Source organism: Myotis daubentonii, chromosome 2 (assembly GCF_963259705.1).
Source record: "Myotis daubentonii chromosome 2, mMyoDau2.1, whole genome shotgun sequence".
Classification (NCBI taxonomy): domain Eukaryota; kingdom Metazoa; phylum Chordata; class Mammalia; order Chiroptera; family Vespertilionidae; genus Myotis; species Myotis daubentonii.
This window is the reverse complement of record NC_081841.1, coordinates 81,078,866-81,102,038: the sequence shown is the minus strand read 5'-3', so window position 1 is coordinate 81,102,038 and position 23,173 is coordinate 81,078,866. Positions and strand designations below refer to the sequence as shown.

At 35.2% G+C, this 23,173-nt stretch overlaps 1 protein-coding gene across 2 annotated transcripts in view; it reads right to left on the bottom strand.

The window, feature by feature from the left end:
• The window catches only part of TMTC2 (transmembrane O-mannosyltransferase targeting cadherins 2), a 409,914-nt gene that overhangs the window by 121,575 nt on the left and 265,166 nt on the right, over nucleotides 1-23,173 (bottom strand). For both annotated transcript variants that reach the window (XR_009451272.1, XM_059683726.1), the window contains exon 8: nucleotides 4,378-4,499. Coding sequence is in view for 1 of the 2 variants with exons in the window: in XM_059683726.1 (XP_059539709.1) it covers nucleotides 4,378-4,499 (122 nt within the window). In the remaining variant the exon portion in view is untranslated. The remainder of the gene's footprint in view (nucleotides 1-4,377; nucleotides 4,500-23,173) is intronic.

The following is a 23,173-nucleotide window of genomic DNA, read 5'->3' as shown; positions in this document are numbered from 1 at the left end:
TTTTTGGTACAGGAAACTTAAAATATTAAGGCTTGAAAAGAAGAACTTGGAAAAAAAGAATATACTGTTTGTACAGCCAAAGTAGTGTCAGACTCTAGGTATATTCAGAACTAAGTACATTTAAACTTTCAAATTTTTTTCTAAGTGACCTTTTCTTCATTTTTGAAAATCAGGCATCTTATACTTGTATCAATATTTTTCAAAGGTGGTCATTTATCAATTTAATTAAAAATAATGCCAGTTGAAATCCTTAAGAACATCTCAAAGATAGTATTTGGGGCAAGTGATGTAGATTAATTATGTTCTTAAGTGGAGCTATATGAATTATCATACTATCAAAATAATAAATGAAAATGGTTTTCATAAGTTAAAACAATTTTTTCTGATTAAACTCAATATATTATAACCTCTAAATGGCAGAAATAGCAACTTGTCCCCATAAACTTTAAGTAATGTTTTCTTTTTCCTTTCTCTATTTTTTTTCTTTTGAGCCTTATATTGATTTCTTTCATAATTTCTTAATTTTATTTCCTTTTCCTTTTGTTTTTATATGGAAATATTTCTTCACCTTTATTCTCCTATCCTTCAAATGAAAATTGCTTTGATATCATAGTTTTTATTTTATTTATGTATTTATTTATTTTCAATTATGGCTTACATTCAATATTATCTTACTAGAGGCCCAGCCATTATGGCGTCACGACCACAGGCCTTTTATGATATAGATATTAGCTTCTAGTGTACAACATAGTGGTTAAACAATTATATACTTTACAAAGTGATTGCCCCCCAATAATTCTACAACCCACTTAGAACCATACATAGTTATTATAATATTAGTGACTATATTCCCTATACTTACTTTATATCCCCATAACTACTTTGTAATTACCACTTTGTACTTCTTAATCATTTCACCTTTTTTACCCAGCCCTTTCAGCCCCTCCCATCTGGCAATCATTAATTTATTCTCTGCATCTATGAGTCTGGTTCTGTTTTGTTTGTTCATTTATTTTGTTCTTTAGATTCCACATATAAGTGAAATCATATGGTATTTGTCTTTGTTTGACATATTTCACTTAGCATAGTACCCTCTAGGTCAGCTGTGGGCAAACTATGGCCCGCGGGCCGGATCCAGCCAATTTGAAATGAATAAAACTAAAAAAAAAACAAAACAAAAAAAACCGTACCCTTTTATGTAATGATGTTTACTTTGAATTTATATTAGTTCACACAAACACTCCATCCATGCTTTTGTTCCGGCCTTCTGGTCCAGTTTAAGAACCCATTGTGGCCCTCGAGTCAAAAAGTTTGCCCACCCCTGCTCTAGGTCCACCCATGTTGTTGCAAATGGTAAGATTTCATTCTTTATAATGGCCAAGTAACATTCCATTGTGTATTTATACCACAGCTCCTTCCTCCAATGGTCTATTGATGAGCACATATATCTTGGCTATTGTAAATAATGCTGCAATAAACAGGGGTGCACATATCTTTTTCTAATAGTGTTTTAAAATGCTCTTTCTCATTTTTCATTATTTATGTTTTAATGGCATCCTGCTTCATGAAATACTTCACTGCCATCTCTTTCTAACAATTTAAGAAATGTTTTTTCTTTACTTTCTTTCATTGTCCTCCTAATAATTTGCATCAGTTCCAATCTTTTACATTTGAGGCTTTTATATTATGATATGTGATCCGTGGTTGTGCATATATAAATGTTTTTTAAATCCTCACCTGATACCATGATTTTTAGTGACTTGAGAGAGACCGAGATAGAGACAGACACAGAGAGAGAGAGCAAGAGAGACAAAGAGAGAGAGAGAAACATCAATGTATGAGACAAACATTGCCATCTGCCTCCCCTATTCTCTCCCTTCCCCTACTAGGGATCGAACTTGCCACCTAGGTATATGCCCTGACCGGAAATCAAACCCACACACAGCCTTCTGGAGTATGGACAATGCTCCAACCAACTGAGCCATCTGGCCAGGGCATCCGCCCATTGATATGCAGCAGGAAGTGAAACAAAAGCTGAACGATGTTCCTTAGGCACAGATGTGCTTCCTAGGCTAGACAGATTCCCTTCTGTGTGTCTGCTCTAGGAACTGCCATTTACAGGGCCTCCCCAAAAGTAGGTACGCGGAAATGGTTTTTTTACAATGATCAGTTTCTCCAGAAAAGAATTCAACCATTTCTTGGGAGGCGGGATGTGTGAGGGGTGGTGAGGTGGGGTAGCTGGTGGAGTATACACTCTGTGCTGTTGGTGTTCTGCATGTGGTAGGGGAGGGTACTGACGAGAGTATCCGCTGGAAGACATTCACTCAATCTTCTTTTCAGTCCCTTTCATTCCATTTTCAATTGTGCAAGCTGCTGCTGAGAACTGACCTCTATTATTCAACAGCTCCGCCACCATGAGCCTCCTTCCCCTTGCCGTCCAGGTGAAGTGCCTGGTTGGGGCATGTGTACATGGGGGAGAGGTCCAGCTGCTCCGTACGTTATAACTGATTACCCCGTTTTATGCTCTTTAACTCTCATCTAAGCTGGCTGCCTCAAAATCTTGAGTGGTCTCCCCAGGTTTCTTTCTGAGTATGTAATATATCTTTTCATTGTTATCCCATCCCAAAGCCAGCTCTGAGAAATCAGTTGTAATATCTCCTTCCACTTTCTGACTTCCAAAATCAATTTAACTATCATCTCTTCTCTCACTCTGATCGTTCCCATGAGATTATTCTTTTTCAATCTTTTATTCAGTTAAAGTTTATTCTAATTTACCAACATAATAACCATTACTTTGTTTACCATTCTTTCCATACCTCACTAAGTAATTCTTTCTAGATTTAATTGTTTTTTTGAAGGACATCCATAATTTATTTGGCAAAGGCTTTCAGTGGGCTGATTTTTTATTTAATTTCTTGGCCTAGAAATTCCCTGATTATGCAAATAAAGTAAATTCAAAACCCAAAGCCTGGTAGGAAAAGGACTTAGAATAAACTCCCAGCAGAGACTTCCTTCATTCTCCATTCAGATCCCATGCTGAGACAGGCTACTTTCTTGTATCAGTATGCAATCTTAGTCTGTATTATTCTTTCACTAAGAATATAAATTTATCTACTTTATTAGGCACCTAATTCCTAGCCTTCCACTTAATCTGGAGCTTTGTCTCTTATTCCAGCAAGAACAAAAACAAACAAACAAACAAACAAAACACCTCTTCCCTTCCCACAGGTTGTCACGAGCGGTAAACTATCCCAAATCAGCTACAGGATAGTCTGCTGTTTACTGTTATGGTGTTTAGTTCTGTCATTTCTAGCTACAGGAAAATTCTCTTACTACTTTTTGAGCTCAGCTATGCATGAAGAGGATATGTGTTATATTTTATTTAGCATTCTAGACTTTTTTTTAGTGAGATGTTTTCTGGTTACTTAGTCTGCCCATATAATTTCTCTAATAGCATTTTAGTGATATCTTCGAATAGATACATTTTAAGTGTTTAATCTATCATCTTCTGTGAGAAAGTAAATGCTATTACTTTTAAATAATTATAAGATACATTTCTATGCACTCACTTAGGAATCACTTTCCTGACCTTTTGCTCTGTGTTCCTTATATTCATTTATTTTTATTAATATTGGAGAAAGATCAGGTGATATAACTAAAGCAGGATAGGTAATAGATTCAGATTAGGATTGAAGACTAGTTCTATTGAGTGGCTGGATGAGCTCAGAAACTTCACATATTTTGGACAATCATCTGTTGTATCAAATAAAAATATTAATAATACTTTCAAACACATGAAATTTTGACATTTGTAAGTAATAAGAGTAGAATATCAGCAATTTCTTGTGTTTCAAACTGACACCACTTTCATGGAACGTGGCCTCTAAGAGTGCTTGTCACATAATGAGTGGCCAAATGGTGGCTCCACTTCTTTTATAATAATTTCAGTTAGAAGAAATTCCAGGTGATACTGATCCACACACACACACCAGTTTGCCTATTTTAAAAGAATTAGACTTAGTTTTACATTACTGCCAGTTTACGGTTAATATTGGCTTGTAGAACTATAGTAAGATAATAACATAATCTTTGCACAAATATTGTTATTATGATAATTCATTATGTAACCACAAATTGGGGATTCTTCAATTATATGTTTTCATTAAGTTACATCAGGGATCATGACATGTCAAATTTTATATAAAGGAAACCCTACAGTCAAAGAAATACTTTTTTCCACATTTTCTATATAGGGTTCTAACTTAGTGTTGCTATCATTATGAGTCAACTGGCTAAGAACCAGCACCTCCAACCACATCCAGCTCGGTCTGCATGGAGAAAACCAATTTCTAAAGGATGAGGAAGGTAGGTACTCACCGTTAGAGCTAGGAGTTTCCCATAGGTGAGATGAGCAGGAATGTGGTCAGTCTTGGATCTCAGTGATTCCATATACCAATGCTCTGCCTCCGGGAGTTTGCTTAACCGCATGTACGCTTCACCTGGAAAATGAAGCGTGAAAATCAATCTGAGGACACAGCTCTCCAAGAGCCTTTGCGGCAGCCTCGCATCACCATGCTTATATCCCGTGACATTTCCAGTACTTTCGTCTGCTATCTCATTTATTCGCTACAAGTCGTCATCATTCCATTTTACAGAAGAGAAAACATGTCTGGAGAAATTAAGTGAAATGGCTAAAATAGAAAGTGTACTAAGTGGTAAAACTTTCATTTTTAATCTAGGAACATCTGATTCCCAAGTATATGTGCTTTGTCACCATTTGTGTGTGTGTGTGTGTGTGTGTGTGTGTTTCGTAAAGTAAGTGTTTTTTCTTATGTATAATCATTTGCTTTTTAAATTCATATTCATTCATTCCTTTAGAAACATAAGCATTTATAATATAACTATTAAGTGAAGAGCGCTATGCAGGATCCAGAGGAGAGAAGTTTAGGGTCCTACCCTCTAAGGTTTACAACCGCATTGAGAAAGTTAGATTAAATGAAGGAATGACAAACTCATGATTATGCATGAATGCTAGATTTTTTTCAGAGTTATTTGCACTTTATATTTTAATAAGTGAACAAACTTTACCACTTTCATTTTTAAATCTAATAAATATATGACAAATTATTTACCATGCCCAGCGCCAACTCTAAAGCTAGTCTGAGGCCTTTGAGGCATCTGTTATTACTTTCAGTTTATATAAATTTTACCTACTAAATAACATTTTACTAGTAGCTAAGTAAGAGGAAAATAATTGGAAATAATGCCAAAAGTATAGCAGTTGCTCTTTTATAATAATGCCTCTCTCCATTATATGATTATGGAGAACAATCACCCAATAGAAAAATTATATTTTAAGATAATTTATGTATTTAAGTTAAATATTGTAGCTTTAATAAGCACTGCAAATGTAGAAGCTATTCAGTTTCTGAGACCAAGCAATAGACTGGTAACCTGCATTATTTTTCAAGCAGACTTTTACAGCTTAACTAATCATCATTATGATAGCTTTTTCCATTTATACTCATAATCAGTTGTTTTTTCTATATGTATTACCTACATTGATTGTATATCCTTGTATCAAGGATGAGCTAGCTTCCTTTTATTTTAACCATATTCTCCGATCAGTACAGCATTGTCAATACTAATATGTTTGATGAATTGAATTAATTTGAGTCTCCTGACCTTTTGAGTGCCCCTGGCTCAACTGGTCAGTAAAAAATATTGGTGAAAAGTATATGTATGCATCTACTTACATACATCTATGTGTTTCTAGTTCTGAGAATAGTCTTTAAATTATACTATCATGAAACTAATAGCTAGAAAATGTTTTGTATTGTTTTACTAAACCTAAAACGTGTTCGCACTTTAAAAGAATTTGATTAGATTCAATCTCATGCTTGAGGTGAGATGCAAGAACTACTGAAGTAAAGGCCGAAGACTGCAATGCAATGCACAAAATGCTCACAGTCGTTAGACTGGTAAGATTAGGAATACATTTGTTAATTTTCTGTAATAACTATATTGCTTTTTGTTACTATATCTTTATAAAAACTGAAATGCTGTCAAAGTTATATTTTATTTTTTTTGCCATGACAAACTAACAAATGTTTATTAATAAAGAAAATAGTAATTTTTCTTAGGAAAAGTGAACTGCTCTTCACATTAAAACTATTCTAGATATAATTTATATAACAGGAAGGATGCACAATCTCTAAAGTACTGAAATTTTTAAAGCAATTAATGGTAAATTGTATTAGAATATTTAGCTCTAAAATGTATTCTAAAGCCAGCAGAAAACATACTAACATCACAGTTACAGCTGAAAATGGGCTTGTCTGCAGGTTGTTTGGAATCAACCTGAAATTCTATTTTGGATCTTCAAGTGTTCATAAGTCACTTTTTAGAAGTTGTACAATCATTGCATTGAATATAGTTTCTACTTTTTATTTATAAAAATTCCAATTAATTTGCAGAATAATAACAGTAGGTTGTCTGTCTAGTAAAAGAATGCAAGAGAACCACAATGCCATAGAGCTTGAGATTCAAGTATCTATATTTAAGTTGATGATGTCTGAAAATCACTTCAGACAGCGTACTTTCTTTCTAAATCAGAAATCTATCATTATTAAAACCTACTTTTGAAATGAAATATTATTAATTTACTAAATAATTCATGGCTGGCCCATTGTCTTCAGTAAAAACTCATAAGCAATTATTAGTTTGTAAAGCTTGTGACATGGAGAAATATCAAAGGACTAGAAATAGAAAATATAATCTAATAATGCATCTTGGAAAATATATGAAAAATGTACATAGCCAACCTAGTTGGGTATTATTCATTACAACTTAGAAAATTTTTATATAACCACTCATTATATTTCAGTAATAAAAACGATTTTAATGACAATAATTCACTGAAGTTTACTATGAATCAGAATAGCAAGCAGGTGGATGGGTAAATGTCTGATTTATGTGTTCCCATGCCTCACATTCTGCATCTTTGGGCATGCAAAATGTTTTCTCATTTCCCTCAAGAAGCCTTAACTAATTACCACCATTCAGTAACTACCAACTATGCAGTAGGTTTGTAAAATGAAACATGTTTTCAGTCTATTAGTTGCTTTATATATGCATCTCATTTGTTATTAAGAAATGTCATTACCTGGATTTTACAAACGAGGAAAGTGAGCAGCATAGTGGCTAAATAAAACACAAAGACTCATAAATGTAGAAACTGTAAAGCTGCGATTCAGCCCAGGCCTGTCTGGCCTCAGAGCACACTGCTTCACCCAGCTGCTACAGACTAATCACAAACTTTCCGCCGCTCTGGTTCAGGTGAAAATTACACTCTCTTTCTTACTCCGAGAAAATTGTTTTCTAGTCTGTGATAATTTGCCATGGAGTTTATTTCACTTTGCCTTGGGCTTATCTCTTGAATTAAAGGACTAAGGAAGAGCAATAATATCCATGGATGACCTTTAAAAATGCTGCTGCCGCAGACGTTACTCAATTCTTAAGGGGGAAATATTTAGCATCTAAGATGCACTTCAGTTCTAAGGGTAACTTCAACACAAAAACAGTCCATAAAAGTGGTAATAAAATCAAGATGCAAAACCTAAAATGCAAGAAAATGGTCATATATCAATTTAAATGTGTTTAAATGGTAACTCAATAAAGATTTAAGCAATAAACAAGTACTGATAAGGTAGGGGCTTCATATTTCTCATTTCTGATTCACAGAAGGAGTTAGAATACTCATTTTATGGATGAGAAGGAGGCTCAGGTATGATAAGTGACTTGCAGGAGGACAAGTAGAAATCCCATCCAAAAAGGTTTGAATGGCCCTAAAGCCCATGTTTTTTTCCATTGCATCAAGCTGCCTATCAAATAAAATTTATTATTTATTGACTACCTACTAAGGTCTTTAATATGTTCTCATATTTTTACAGTAGGCTTACACTGCAATTAATATCTGTCTCATTTTACAAATGAAGTGACTGCTGCTCACTGAGATTAAGCAACTTGATTCTACCAATCCATGAACACAGTATGTTCTTCCATCTATTTATGTCTTCCTCTATCTCTTTTTTCAGTGTCCTGTAGTTTTCCGCGTATAGGTCTTTTACCTCTTTAGTTAAGTTTATTCCTAGATATCTTAATTTTTTTGGTGCAATGGTAAATGGGATTGCTTTTTTAGTCTCTCTTTCTGTAAGTTCACTATTGGTGTATAGAAATGCCATAGATTTCTTGGCGTTAATTTTGTATCCTGCTACATTGCCAAATTCATTTATTAAGTCTAATAGTTTTTTGATGGAGTCTTTAGGGTTCTGTATGTACAGTATCATGGCATCTGCAAATAAGGACAGTTTTACTTCTTCTTTTCCAATCTGGATGCCTTTTATTTCATCTTCTTGTCTGATCGCAATGGCTAGCACTTCTAGTACTATGTTGAACTGGAGTGGTGAGAGTGGGCATCCCTGTCTTATTCCTGTTCTTAGGGGAAATGGTTTTAGTTTTTGCCCATTGAGTATGATGTTGGCTGTGGGTTTGTCATATATGGATTTTATTATGTTGAGATATGATCCTTCTATTCCCACCTTGCTGAGAGTTTTTATCAAAAATGGGTGTTGAATTTTGTCAAACGCTTTTTCTGCATCAATTGATATGACTATGTGGTTTTTTTTCTTTCAATTAGTTTATGTGATGTATCACGTTCATTGATTTTGAGGATATTGTACCATTCTTGCATCCCTGGGATAAATCCTACTTGGTCCTGATGTACTATCTTTCTGATGTACTGCTGGATCCGATTTGCTAGAATTTTGTTGAGGATTTTGGCATCTATGTTCATGAGGGATATTGGCCTGTAATTCTCTTTCATTGTCTTGTCTTTATCTGGTTTTGGAATTAGGGTGATGCTGGCTTCATAGAATGAGCTTGGAAGTGTTCCTTCCTCTTGAATTTTTTGTAGTAGTCTGAAGAGGATAGGTTTTAGTTCTTCCTTGAATGTTTGGTAAAACTCCCCTGTGAAGCCATCTCGTCCTGGGCTTTTGTTTGCTGGAAGCTTTTTAATGACTGCTACAAATTCTTCCATAGTTATCGGCCTATTGCGATTTTTACAATCTTCCTGATTGAGTTTTGGAAGGTTGTATTTTTCTAGGAATATGTCCATTTCTTCCAGGTTGTCTAGTTTGTTAGAATAGAGTTGTTCATAGTTTTTTTTTTTGTTTTTTTTTTTAACAATACTTTGTATTTCTGTTGGGTCTGTTGTTATTTTGCCTCTTTCATTTCTGATTTTGTTTATTTGGGTCCTCTTTCTTTGCTTCTTGGAGAGCCTGGCTAGAGGTTCATCAATCTTGTTTATCCTTTCAAAGAACTACTCTTGGTTTCACTGATCTTCTGTATTGTTTTTTTTTTTTTTTTTTTTTTTTTTTTTTGGTTTCCATGTCATTTATTTCTGCTCTGATCTTTATTATCTCCTTCCTTCTGCTCACTCTGGGCTTTTCTTGTTGCTCTCTTTCTAATTCTTTGAGTATTTTTAAATATTTATATATTTTCTATCTAATTAAAAGTATATCTGTTCATTACAGGAAGTCTGAAAGATCACAATTTTATTACATTTTATTAATTCTGCCGGGGTCCAGCCCCAGCAGGTCCAGGGGTCCCCAAAGGTGTGGACGGAGTCGGTGAAGAAGGAATGACATGGAGGCAGCGTTCAGGTGATCATCATAGCCAGGTTCTGTAGCTAGGTTCTCCAGACTGGTTCTGTAGCCAGGTTCTAGTCAGGCTCTCCTGCCAATCTCCGCAGTCAGGTTCAGTCCAGGATCCCCTGCCATGCTCTCTTGCCAGGCTCCGCCTCCAGGCTCCGATGCCAGTCCCTGTCCAGGATCCTCCGGCATGCTCTCTCCAGCGAAGTTCTTCTGTCTCTAGAGAACGTTCTGTGTAGGTTCTGTGCCTAGGCTCTGTCTCTCTTGGTCCTGTCTTCCAAGCCCTGTGTTCTCAGTTCTGTATGTTGTTGTCTTGTTGCATCTGTATTTATACCAGTTGATTCTAATCCTGTCAATTTCTATTACAAAGGTTAGGGCGTTTCTTATCTCCATTCCAGGGAGTAAAGATTATGTAGCTTAAGCATGATTGTTTGTAGTTAAATTGATTAACTACCCGCCTGGCACTTAGTTAAGGATTTCATCCCCTCCCTAACTTCAGGGGAAAATCCCTACCTGGGGATTCAACCTTTCTCGGAGAGGTGACCTTGGTTAAAACACAGCGCCAAGAAGGTGAGCAAACATATTAAGAACCGTATGCCATATATGCCAGGTCCCTTGAAACAGCAAGGATGGACCGGCTCCCGGCATAATTCTATCACTCATAGATTACAACTGGTAAATTTTAGTGTTTTTCCAGAATTTATTTTACATACTGAAAAAAATCAATTATATAACTAATAAAATTTTGGTAGTTTTAGTAAGTATTTAGGTCCTTTCTAGGATCTTCCTATATAAATGTGATAATTTTTCCAAAATTCAATTTTCTCATTCAAGATCAATATTCAATTTTTATTTATTTAAAAAATCCCCTCCCCATGCGGTCCCTGGTTGCGTTGGTCCTCTTGATGGTTGCAGCAGCGGAAGACAGGGAGCCCACTTCTCCGTCACCCACTCAGAAGAACATAAATACTACAGAAAGAGTATCCACCCAGTTCTCCCCCAGCCTCCTGCCTCAGAATGACCCACAGGCTCCGACACAGCTCATGGCTGCCAACTCTGCTGGGTCAGACTCACAGCAACAGTCCACGGGAGACAACTCAAACCAGTCAGTTAAGGACCACAAGTCCACGGAAAACAGTCCTGGAAAGTCAAATGAGGACCGCAAGTCCACGGAAAATAGTTCTGACAAGTCAGATAAGAAGCACCAGTCCACGGAAAACAGTCCTGACAAGTCAAATGAGGACCACAAGTCCACAGGAAACAGTCCTGGCAAGTTGAATAAGGAGCACCAGTCCACGGGAAACAGTCCTGACAAGGTGAATAAGGAGCACCAGTCCACAGAAAACAGTCCTGACAAGTCAGATAAGAAGCAACAGTCCACAGAAAACAGTCCTGAAAGGTTGGTTAAGGAGCACGAGTCCACAGGAAAAAGTCCTGGCAACTTGGTTAAGGAGCACCAGTCCACGGGAAACAGTCCTGACAAGTCGGATAAGGACCACCAGTCCACGGAAAACAGTCCTGACAAGTCAGACAAGGAGCACCTGTCCACGGAAGACAGTTCTGAACCTGAAGGGGGCGCTTCACCCAAAGAAGAGAAGGAAATGCCTGGCCCTGCCTCTGGAGAGAACCTTGAAGGGACACTTTTGGATTCCATAAATAGGAAGAAGGATGACCTTTACAAGGACAATCTTGGAAGTGCGGAGAGCAGTCACTTTTTTGCATATCTGGTGACTGCAGCCTTTCTTGTTGCTGTTCTCTATATTGGCTATCACAGCAAGCGGAAGATTATTGCTTTTGCCCTGGAAGGAAAAAAATCCAAACTTACTCGGCGGCCTAAGGCCAGTGACTACCAGGTTTTGGACCAGAAGATTTGATCTTTCTGTTTTTGAGAACCTCGTCCTCCCCGCTGATTTGTTTCTAAATCAAGATAAATGAAGATAAAAGTACTATGAACTAAGAGATACCCTCTAGGGTTTGGTGGCAAGTCCGGCTGGCAGACATCGCGGGGGGGGGGGGGGGGTGTGGGAGGGGAGCATGGCTTTGGTTTTTGCATCGGCACTTTAGTGACCCTGTGCTCCTTTGTTCCCATTATTTACACTGGTGTCTTCCATCCTTTCCCCCTCTTAGTATGAGTAGAAGGAGCGAGCAGGTGGGAACCCAGTTTTGACCAAATGGAGATCCCAGCCCCTGGCAGGCTAGTGCTGCAGACCGCCCTGGGCGCCTTGGGCCTCGGCTCTGTAGTGAAATTACCCCTAGAAAGTAGCATTGCACTCGCCACTATTTATTTTTGCAGACCTAGGAGAAAACTCAGATGCTTGAGGTACTTTCCACCAGGGCCTCTTACTTTGGGGGGATGTGCCCTACAAGAGATCTACAAGGTGAATGCTGATGGGCAAAGAGCTACATTGAACACATAATTCTTTTCAAATGCTTCAGCAGTAAACCAAAACAATAGTTTAAAAAAATGGTTTACTGCCTGCAGGTTCAACTCGTCTAGCACATTTTCATATTATGTAAGACAAAGTGAGTCATCTTCCATTTGGTTGCACTGAGTATAAAACTGAACTTGGGGCTTCTGGGAGTAGAGCTGTAAAGCCACTGTTCCCATTGCAGATTTTTAGAAATAAAGTTGTGATTATTGAAGAAGAATAAATAAATAAATAAATAATAAACAAATAAATAAATAAAAAATCCCCTCCCACATTTTTATGGAGGTGCTATACCAACTTCAGCAATTATCATCCTATTAATCTCCTTTTATTTACATTTCTCTTATGATTTCCTTAGACTACATATGCAGCAGCTGAATTCTCAAACTAAAAAGCTTTGGCAAATTTAATGTTTAAGATAAAATATTCACTTCCACAAATAGTATATGAGAGTAACTTTTTAAAAGCCTCATCAAATGAGATTCTAATGCTTTTTAAAATGTCCATTGGAAAAGGTAAAAATGCTTTCATTTAAAGTTTTTATTTTAATGATTAATGAAAATGCACACATTTTCACAAAATTTTACCCATGATATATTTTTATGTTTAAGTTATTATATAATGGATTTAAACCATTTTTTAATTTCTGTATTTATCTTTCCTGTATGATATTGCAAAAGATGGTTTAAACAGTTTTTTGTTTCAGACTATTTTAATTTTATGTATGCAAATCAAGTTGAGTTTTCCTTTGTAGGTTTAACACTATCTTTTATGCACAAAAAATATTTTTTTCATCATAGGGTCATACATTCTCTCCTAATTATGTAATTTCATTATTACAAATGGCTACTTATTTCATAGGAAATGCATTTTGCCCTATGGTGTGAGGCAAGTATTGGGTTTTATTATTCTCAAACATTTAATTGATTATTCCAGATCAACTTTTATAAGAACTGCCTTCCCTTACCAATATTTAATTCTACATTTATTACCTACAAAAATGTTTTGTAGATTTTTATCTTTTTCTAGGGTCTCGCTTCTGTCTGGTTTTCTGTTCTTATACAAGTACAACACTGCTCTAGTTACTATAGCTTCTTTTAATATTTTATATTAATATCGAGTACAACAAATTATTCTTCCCCTCATTTGCTCTATTTTCCTGTTAAGTCTATCAGATAAACTATGGAAGTATTTTGTCAGATTTTTGAGAAAATTCTTGTTGAAATGTTTATTGCTATGGAATTATAATTTTTCAATTTAAGAAGAAAATTTTTACAAACTGATTTCCTTTATTTAAGATTAGTGGCCCGGAGCACGAAATTTGTGCACGGGGGTGGGGGTTGGGGTGGGGGAAAGGGAGTGTCCCTCAGCCTGGCCTGCACCCTTTCCAATCTGGGACTCCTCAGGGGATGTCCGACTGCTGATTTAGGCCCGATCCCTGGGCCTAAACCGGCAGTCGGACATTCCTCTCACAATCTGGAACCATTGGCTCCTAACAGCTCACCTGCCTGTTGGCCTGCTCACCCCCAACTCCCCCCCCTACCCCCCACCCCCGCTGGCCTGCTCACCCTAACCGCCTCTGCCTCGGCCCTGCCACCATGGCTATGTCCTGAAGGACTTAGGAAGGTCTCCTGGTCTAATTAGCATATTACCCTTTTATTAGTATAGATTAGTACTCAATTCTTCATTTATCCAAACTCCACCCACCCTTATTTATGTACCTGGAGGACCTAACTGGACAATTATAAGCTTCTTAATCCCAAACTAGGCTCTGAGATGTGTAGAACCAGGCATAAAACCCTTCAACTCATGATCAGTCCTCCAACCTAAGTTCAGAAGCCTCTGGCTCAAAAGAGTTCGAGAAATATCTGATAAATATTTGATCACATTATATATCAACTTGGATTTAGATGTTACATTTTTTATCAAGTATATACTTCTTCCAGAATCTGTGGTCTCTCAGAACCACATGACATTAGGAGTCTATTATTTCAAGAGCTTAACTTTGTTGTAATTTTAATTCTCACTTTTTACTTCACAGTGTTAGCATTAACACAGAAACATTAGGAAGTCTGGCTTTGTTAAATTATTTATACCATAAACTTACTATAACTATAGGCTGTCAAATTTTGGAAATCTCTTATATTTATATCCTTATCTTTATAAAAATAACACAGTCCACCTGCCTTAAATATATTAATTCCGCTAGGAAATCCTCAATAGCTAATGTGCAGAGCAGAAAAAGATGAAGAATTTTAAATGATTACAGAAATAAGAGAGATTATTTAGTATCTGACAACAGACTTCAATAACTTTTTCCATTTGGGTAGAGGAGTTGGAAGTAAAATGAAATATGACCCAAATTTTAAAATTAAGGAGGCTTTTGAAACAGGTCAATATTTAATACTTCACCAAGTCCGGTAGCATCAAACTTAAGGGAAATCTTAAAGCCTGAAAGAATAGTTTTAAGCCCAAAAGAGGAAAGGTGAGGGGTGGGGATCAAATACACATTTCATTAAGTAAAACACATCAAGAAAGGGGTTAAACTTCGGTGAAAGTTGAAAAGGTTGCTAATTTCTAGTGTGAGGTTATATACAGGAAACAACTGATGTGCCATCAAAATTTAACTTGGAAAAAAGCCAGGATCCTGTGTCAATATTTCTCTACTTGCAACAGGGGATCCTGAAATTCTCTAGGCTAATCAATTCCTTTTATGTTTTCAAAGAACTAAATCACTGAAAATAATCAATCAACCACTGTTGGAGCCAATCCTATTAAATGCTCAGCATTTTCCAAAAAAGAAAAAGGGAGACTGTGTGTGTGTGTGGGGTTTCAATTGGGGGGGGGAGGGGTGTATTTTCTTGTGTATGTTGGTGGAGCTGATGATCCTCTCCCTCAAAATATAATACTGTCCTCAAGAGAATGCAATGGGCCCTGATTGGCTAGCTCAGTTGGACGGAGTTTCATCTCAATACTCCAAGGTTGCAGGTTCAATCCCCAGTCATAGCACATACAAGAATCAACCAATGAATCCATAAATAAGTGGATTGACAAAATAGATGTTTCTTTTTCTCTTCCTCTTTCTCTCAACTCAATAAAAAATAAAAAAGAGAGAAAGAATTACACTGGAGTAAATGAAATGGCTTAATATAACTTAATTAGAGAATAATAGAGATATCAAGGAAGTGTTAAATTGTGTTTAATTAAAAAAAAAGGTTTATACCAGAGAAAAGAAAAAAATAATAAGTAAATATTCTACTAGCCTGGAAAGAATTAATGAAAATAGTAGTATTCAGAGAAACAGGACTTGAATATTTGCAGGCAAATGTAAAAAGTGTATATATAATAAAAGCATTTTCAGCTTTACATACATCTTCTTATGAATACATTTCATATGTATTTCTGGATCAAGCAATATGTCTCCATAATATGCAATGAATAATTTATTTATACTATAATTTTATATTAATGTTAATTAAATTCATCCTATTTTTAATGAACACTTGAAAATACGACTCAATGACAGTTCAAAAAATGAATACCCATAATTAGCATGTGGGCAAAAAAGACATATTCTGGAACAAAACTTTGTAAGTTTTATTTTAACTCTTTATTCAATTTGAATATCACAATAGTTTCTACAGGAGATATCATTAAAACTAAAGAACAGCTCATTAGGGGAGTTAAATGAGATTTTTATGTAGAAAAAAACCTTTTCTTTATATATTAGGAAAAGCAGACATAAGTACACATATAGCTAAGTATATACGGTTAAATATATTTAACACTAAAATATATATATTTTTAAATATATTTTTATTGATTTTTTACAGAGAGGAAGAGAAAGGAATAGAGAGTTAGAAACATCGATGAGAGAGAAATATCGATCAGCTGCCTCCTGCACACCCCCCACTGGGGATGTGCCCGTAACCAAGATACATGCCCTTGACCGGAATCAAACCCGGGACCCTTCACTTTGCAGGCTGATGCTCTATCCACTGAGCCAAACCAGTCAGGGCTAACATATATTTAATTTTAACTTAATTTTTATTACTTGCCTACTCTAAATATGTACAAAAACTATATCCTTCATACAAAATTGTCTTCTCCCTCATGATTATGTCCATTTCATCTAGTCACCAAAATAGTAATCTTTTAAGAATGCCAGATTTTGAAATCTAGTTAATAAAATTCTAAGTATAACATTATATCACCTCAATTTGATGAGACAACCCTATAACCTTTAGTAAAAGGTTCATTCCATGGACATTTCCCGAAGAAAAAGTAAAATGTATACTTTCTTCTCATTTATTTTTATTGAAGCCTCAGAAAACAAATTTTCCAAGCAGAACATATTACAACTATTTGGGAATCAGAGAATAAGAAAGATATAATTAAGTATTAATTTTAGTGTATTCATTTTCTCATAACTGAATTTATAAGTAAAGTCTTTAAGCACCAATCTTTTCCTTTACCATTAAACAGGCAAAAGTAAGAATTAATGTTAACAGGTGGACTTGTGTGGTTTTAAAAGCAATGAAATATAATCAACTGTCTCATATCATATTTCCAGGAAAGCAAGTGACATTAGACCTAACCATTATTATTGCCTTATTATTGCCATGAAAGTGTTACAACTCCCCACAGGGACCATATATTTTCAGGCCCTGGGTTTAATTAAAACTTTAAAAAAATATATTACCTATTTAATGCAGCTGAACTGGATGCTGCTGACCTTTGTAGTATATAGACTAATGCCTAGCAAATTAATGTCTGCAACCATGGCACTTGTCAAATTTATATCAAGCCTGAAGAGTAAAAAAGAAAAATTAAACCACTATAGTTTATAATAACAGGTGAACTTCTGGAAGAACATTTTATAAATTTTGTACATAAATTTTATATATTTATTCTTTTTGCTATACAGCCAAAAGTTCATGAATTCCTTATCTCGTTGGCTCCACATTTTATAAAGTGAACTTCTAAAATCCCTCAAAGTTACATTTCCCTTTTCTGGACTGTTAAACCTCACACCTAGTACTGGTTTCCTGGTTTTGTCCTTTCTGATGATGAACAAATGAAAATGTTATTAATAGATTTACCTTTAAAATTAGAAGTAAATATTTAGGAGGTACACAGATCAATGGCTAATCCAGTTGTAAGACCATACTTACGTTTATAGAACTGACACACTGATTTTCAAGAGTGCCAATGGAAGCAATTGTAGAAAATTCACCAGAACTCAAAAGAGGGGAAACGGGTGGGTATAAAGAGCTTAACACTGCTGGAATGTTAATGCTTCCACGCTTGAAAGATGTGAAGTTCAAATCTCACACAGTTAAAAACCATCTCTTTCACAGTCAGCATGCTAAACGCCTCAATCGATCCAAACGCAGTCATAGAAGAAAACATGAAGGATGTAAAGCATCATGTCAAAAATTTACTCTGAATATCTCTACTCTAAATATATTCTGGAACAAGGTGAGGTAAAGAGTTTATCAAAAATAAATGACTCAGCTAAAAAAGCAGCCACACAGAAGGCTGAGAAAGAAATAAACTTCTTTTATATCCATTCTACCAACTAAACAGCCTATAGTGTACATACATCAAGTAGAGTTAGGATAAACTTACAAGTAAACATTTTTCATTTTGTTTTCTAGGGGGTACATTTGACATCTTGTTTCTCAATTCTTACCTGAATAGTAGTGGTAATAAGGAATAGTACTAAGGAATAGTAGTAAGGAATCTAAATACCACTGGTAGCCATTAACTCATTCCACAATTTTCTTTTTCAAAAAAATACAATTATAAAACTTGGACAAGCTTTTAACTCCAAAAATTGGTCTAATACATTCACTGTGCTTCCTATCGATGGCTCTTTCCTCATTCACTTAAAATAGCTCAATAAAATTGGGGAAATCTCCCATAATTAAAGAGCTACTTTCATGAAACAAAATTAAATCAATATTCCCCCCTTCTTATCAGAGAATATGAGAAACATCTTTTTGATTGCAAACCTATGTAAGTAAAAGAACTGCTATTTGCAGGCTGATGAAGGAAAATATATTTCCCAATACTGAGCTAGGATTTTAAAAGTAACAATGTGGATAAAGAACAAACAAACTAGGAAATTATCAGGGATAAGAGAATCAAAATAGTATGATCAAAATAAAGGCAAACAAGGCATAAAGAGCAATGGGTCATTATCACACAATTCCCCTGGAAGACGTATATAACCTTTCCCTAAGGTAAAAGCATATTACCCAAAACGAGCACAATTTTTTAAAAATAGGAAAATGTGAATATGTATGCAAACTGACATTAGTGTCACATTAGAAATAAAAAAAGCTTGATATTTTCCTTGCTTGTCTGCTTTGGTTTGGTTTGTGTTGTCCAGTCAACTTAGCACAGCCTACATCAGTATGGACAAAATATTTTCAAGGTGAAAGCAGTACAGTTTTCCATTTTATTTATGGGCATTTCCTTATTAAGGGAAGGCACTAAGCTCCAGACCAACTGTGAAATTTCCTAGAAAGTTCTCTGAGAGCAGGAACTTTCCATTTCACACCACCATCACCTTTTTACTGAGTGGGGGATATGTGACTTAAAAAAATTATTTTTGCACACAAAAATTATTCTAAACATAGTGATTATAGGCTGCAATGACAGAGCAGGAACTCTAGGTTCTCTCTTACTTCATGTAACACATTATGTCTCTTTGTCCTCAGGATAAATTACCAACTGAAAATGGCCTAAATTGCTCATGTAATTAAACCCAACAATTACTTTGCATTGAGAAAGCAGAGTGATTTCATTTTAAATAGTAAATAGACTTAAAATGACCACTGGGGTTTGAAAGGGCTCTAGCTGATAAAAGTAACTGGAAGTTACAGCCTAATTTTGTTCCCCATAATCTTATTCAAAAACAATGTTTAAGTGGACATTTTTAAGGAAAATAATTATAGAGAAAGAAGAGAAAAATTGAGGACAGACAGCAATTAACCTACATTAAAAAAAAAGAAAAGAAAAAATAATACCCTGCATAGTTAATGCATCTGTGATGAAATCACAGTATTCTTTTTTGTTAAGATGAAGAGGTTTTTGTTACATATCTATGTAATCTATAATAATAAAAGCACAATATGCTAATTAGACCAGAGGGCTGAACAACCTTCCAGACGACCTTCCGGGTGAAGCTGGGGCTGCAAGGGCTGAGGCAAGCCACGGCTGTGAGGGCCAAGCCCCTTGCACTAATTTCATGCATTGGGCCTCTAGTAGACCTATAATAAAAATATATCTACGAAATATTAAAAAAATTAATATATATATATATATATATACACATTTCACTGATTTTTAAAAAAGGTAAGGAAAAGTTATATTGACACAGTACAAAACATGCCAGTTTCAGTAATACAGAAGCCTAAATAGGAAAAGCACTTGAATTTAGTCAGAAAGCTATACTGGTTCTAATACAAACTGTGTAATTCTGAACATACACTTTGAGTGTTTATTTTTATCTTGCAAAATAAAAGTGATTATGTTAAGAGGATTTTAAGATATGAGTCTTCCAATGTCAGTATTCTCTGATTCTAAAATACACCTATACTTAGAGAATAAAAGAGAAATGGAGATTCAATAAAGACCTGTACTAGATGTTAAAATAAAAATAATTTTAACTGAGTCTAGGGGGAAAATATGCCATGATAAGAAAAACAGAAGAAACTCTAACCTAAACATGACAATTTTAATTTAGAGGGAGTACTCTATTAATGAATTTGATAATTGGGCATTAGCTGAGTAAGCTGTTTCACTTTTGGTTAACATAGTTACTGAGCAAAGAAGGATTTTGACTATGGTTGCTAAGGGACAAGGGAAAATGAACTTCTAGAGAAAATACAGCAGTTCTAGGACAGAAGTAAGTAGAATCCCTGTTGAATCAGCAGTGACTGTAAGGCCATCACTATGACAAAATCTTATCTATAGAGAAATAATACTTACATTGGTAAATAGAAAAATAACTGATAGAGAATACAGTCATTGGCATTTGGAGCTTATAGATCCACAGAAATGGTAATGATCGCAATGGAGGTAATCTAAATAAACACTTCCTAGGTTGGGCATTTGATCCAATAACTTTACTTTCATTATCCCAATTAATCCTCAAGCTGATACTACTATTACAGCCACCTAACGGAGGGGAGAGATGAGGCTTCACTTAAGTAATTTGCTCAACTAGTAAGTGTCAACGCCATCATTTGAACCTGGGCTATCTGACTTCACCCTATACTGAATCTCCATTTAGTGGTTATTTTGTGATTTGATCTCTAAATATTTATGTATTCTCATACCTTGCTACCGTAATTACAACCACCATTTAGGTGAAAGTTCAATTTTTGTTTATAATTAGCATCTGCTTTCCATTTTTTTTATGTTTGTAATGTACATAATTTTGAATGGAATGATACTTCTCAATTGTTGTTATTCAATCACCTAGGATTTATGAAATCAAACAGAATAATGAGAATATATTTTTAAATAGTTTTTAAAAATTTACTTATGAACTGCCAGAGTAAAGATTAACAATCTTAGAATAAAATATACCAAAAAAATTAAATTGGGAAGTAAATCAAACGTGTTTTTCCATTAATACACGATTGGGAAAATATACTTGCTCATTTGGTATTCCGAATAAGTCAATTATCAGCATATGGAATAGAGAGTGATAAAAGTTTTTCATAAAATGTTCAAGGGAAGGGAAAGTGCAAAGAACTAGTGTGTTTTTGTATGTTGTTTTTTTTTAAAGTGCAACTGCAGTGAATTGAGTTATGAAACTAATAATAACATTCAAATGTGACTGTATTTTTTCACAAATATTCCTTTATTTCTCCTAACCTTCAAATAAAAGAAAAAGTAGGATGGAAAATAATTTTTGTATACATACACACAAGTGTTTGCAGAAAGTGGTCATTAAGGGGGAAATGAATGAGCCATGAGAAAAATGAATACTTACAGGTTAAATCTAGCCAGACATTATAATCCATCACTGATCCCTGAAGGGCACTAATAATATGTAAATGTGAGAATTAGAAAACACATTCAAGGCTGTTGATAAACTTGATAGGATAATCAGCACATGCTGACAGACTAATGAAACTGATGAACTGATAAGGCAGTTTATCTCCTGGGCCATTTTTTTTCTTGTCAAATGGAGGCTAATCAAAATGTATTAAGAGTTAAAGCAAACACTCAGAGGATTTCACCCATTTGATTAGGAGGTGAACTCACTCTCTGAGAAAATTATAGTTTCGTAAACAGTTGAAACTACAGGCCTGGTCAGATAACAGACCTTCACACAAAACCGAACAGAAAGCAACCACAACGATTTGGGGAGCAATCTGCAATTTTAAATTATATTGGGATTCTCCCCTTAAAAATGGTTAGAGTGCTTTTCAGAGTCTGGGCAAAGCTACTGCCTCTTTCTCTAATGGAAAATAAGACAAAGGCCTAAGCAATAACCCCAGGGACTAACTTATCTTCCACTGCCTGTGTGTGCTCAATATTTGCATAACCATATGAGAGACAGATCCCAAGGTACCAGCTGAGTTTTCAATCAAATTATTAACATAAAATAATTGAATGAATTTTCTGAAATCACTAACTATAGTGAATGCCACACTTCCTATTAACAATCAAGATACCAAATGCAGTCTGTTGCCAAGGATCTCAGAGTCCCTTCCCAGTTTAAAGAAAGACATCTTATTTCATAATTGAGGGAAATTGGAAATAATGGCCTTCCCAAGCATTAGCAATAAGAATAAAATATAAACTAAAATCATTGTGCCTCTTTAGATAAAACTAGAAAAATGATCCTTTTAGTATTCACTTTGACAGAAATAACCATCCAGTATTAATATTTAAAAGTTAATTCTGATAAATCTAAAACCGCTAAGCACGCACTTCCTGAACATGTACATTTCATCTAAATAGATAGACTGATGGTAAAATGCTTGATAGTAAAAGGCACTGTTTTAAATTATAAGAGGGTAAGGCAAAAGTACATTTAATGAAGGTAAAGTTTAGCTCTTAATAATCATAGCAAAGAGAAAAAGAAGCAAAAACTAGAAATACCCCAATGTCCTTTTTAGTATGAGCATTAAATCATTCCACGCTGCACAGGCAACTGGGGCAGGGGTCCCAGAGACATAAGATGAATATATTAAACTCTTCCAAATCATATTTTTTTTTCTGTTTATTGACCCGTGCCTCATTCTGTCTCTAAACTATTTCTTAAATTTATGTCATTTAGAAAAAAGGGAAAGTGTGTGTCCTTGTCAGGTGTGTGTGTATGTATGTGTGTGTGTGTATATATATATACATATATATATATAATATATATATATTACATAATTTTTTTAGAGAGAGGAAAGGAGAGGGCAAGAGAGACAGAAACATCAATGATGACAGAGAATCACTGGTCAGCTTCCTCCTGCACACCCCCTACTGGGGATTGAGCCTGCCACCCGGTCATGTGCCCTAACCAGGAATCTAACCAAAACCTCCTGGTCTATAGGTTGATGCTAAACTACTGAACCACACTGGCCAGGCCAGGCATATATTCTATAGTTTGGGAGGATTTAAGATATTTTTTAATGTGTGTGTGCTCAAGCCATACAAACTAGTATCAAATTTCTCAAATAATAGAATACAAAAGCATAAATAATCCTAGAGACGATGTTGTCTCATTACTTTTATATGCATGAGGAAAGCCTAGAAATAGTAAGCAACTTAACCAGTTTAGTAAAAAGAAAAATCAGTTTGCAATTTGTGCTCTGGATTATATATTTGATTTGAGGACAAAAGCAAGCCCTTCTTTTCCCTCCCTTACCTGGAAACAGCAAACCAATCAGCAGAGCACCCTAAACTTCAGGGACTCTTTCCAAGAGTCACATGCTGAATGGGCAGTTTCCATCCACCATCAAATAGCTGTGTTGACAACTTACAGTCACAAATCAATTGTAAGTGATAGATATT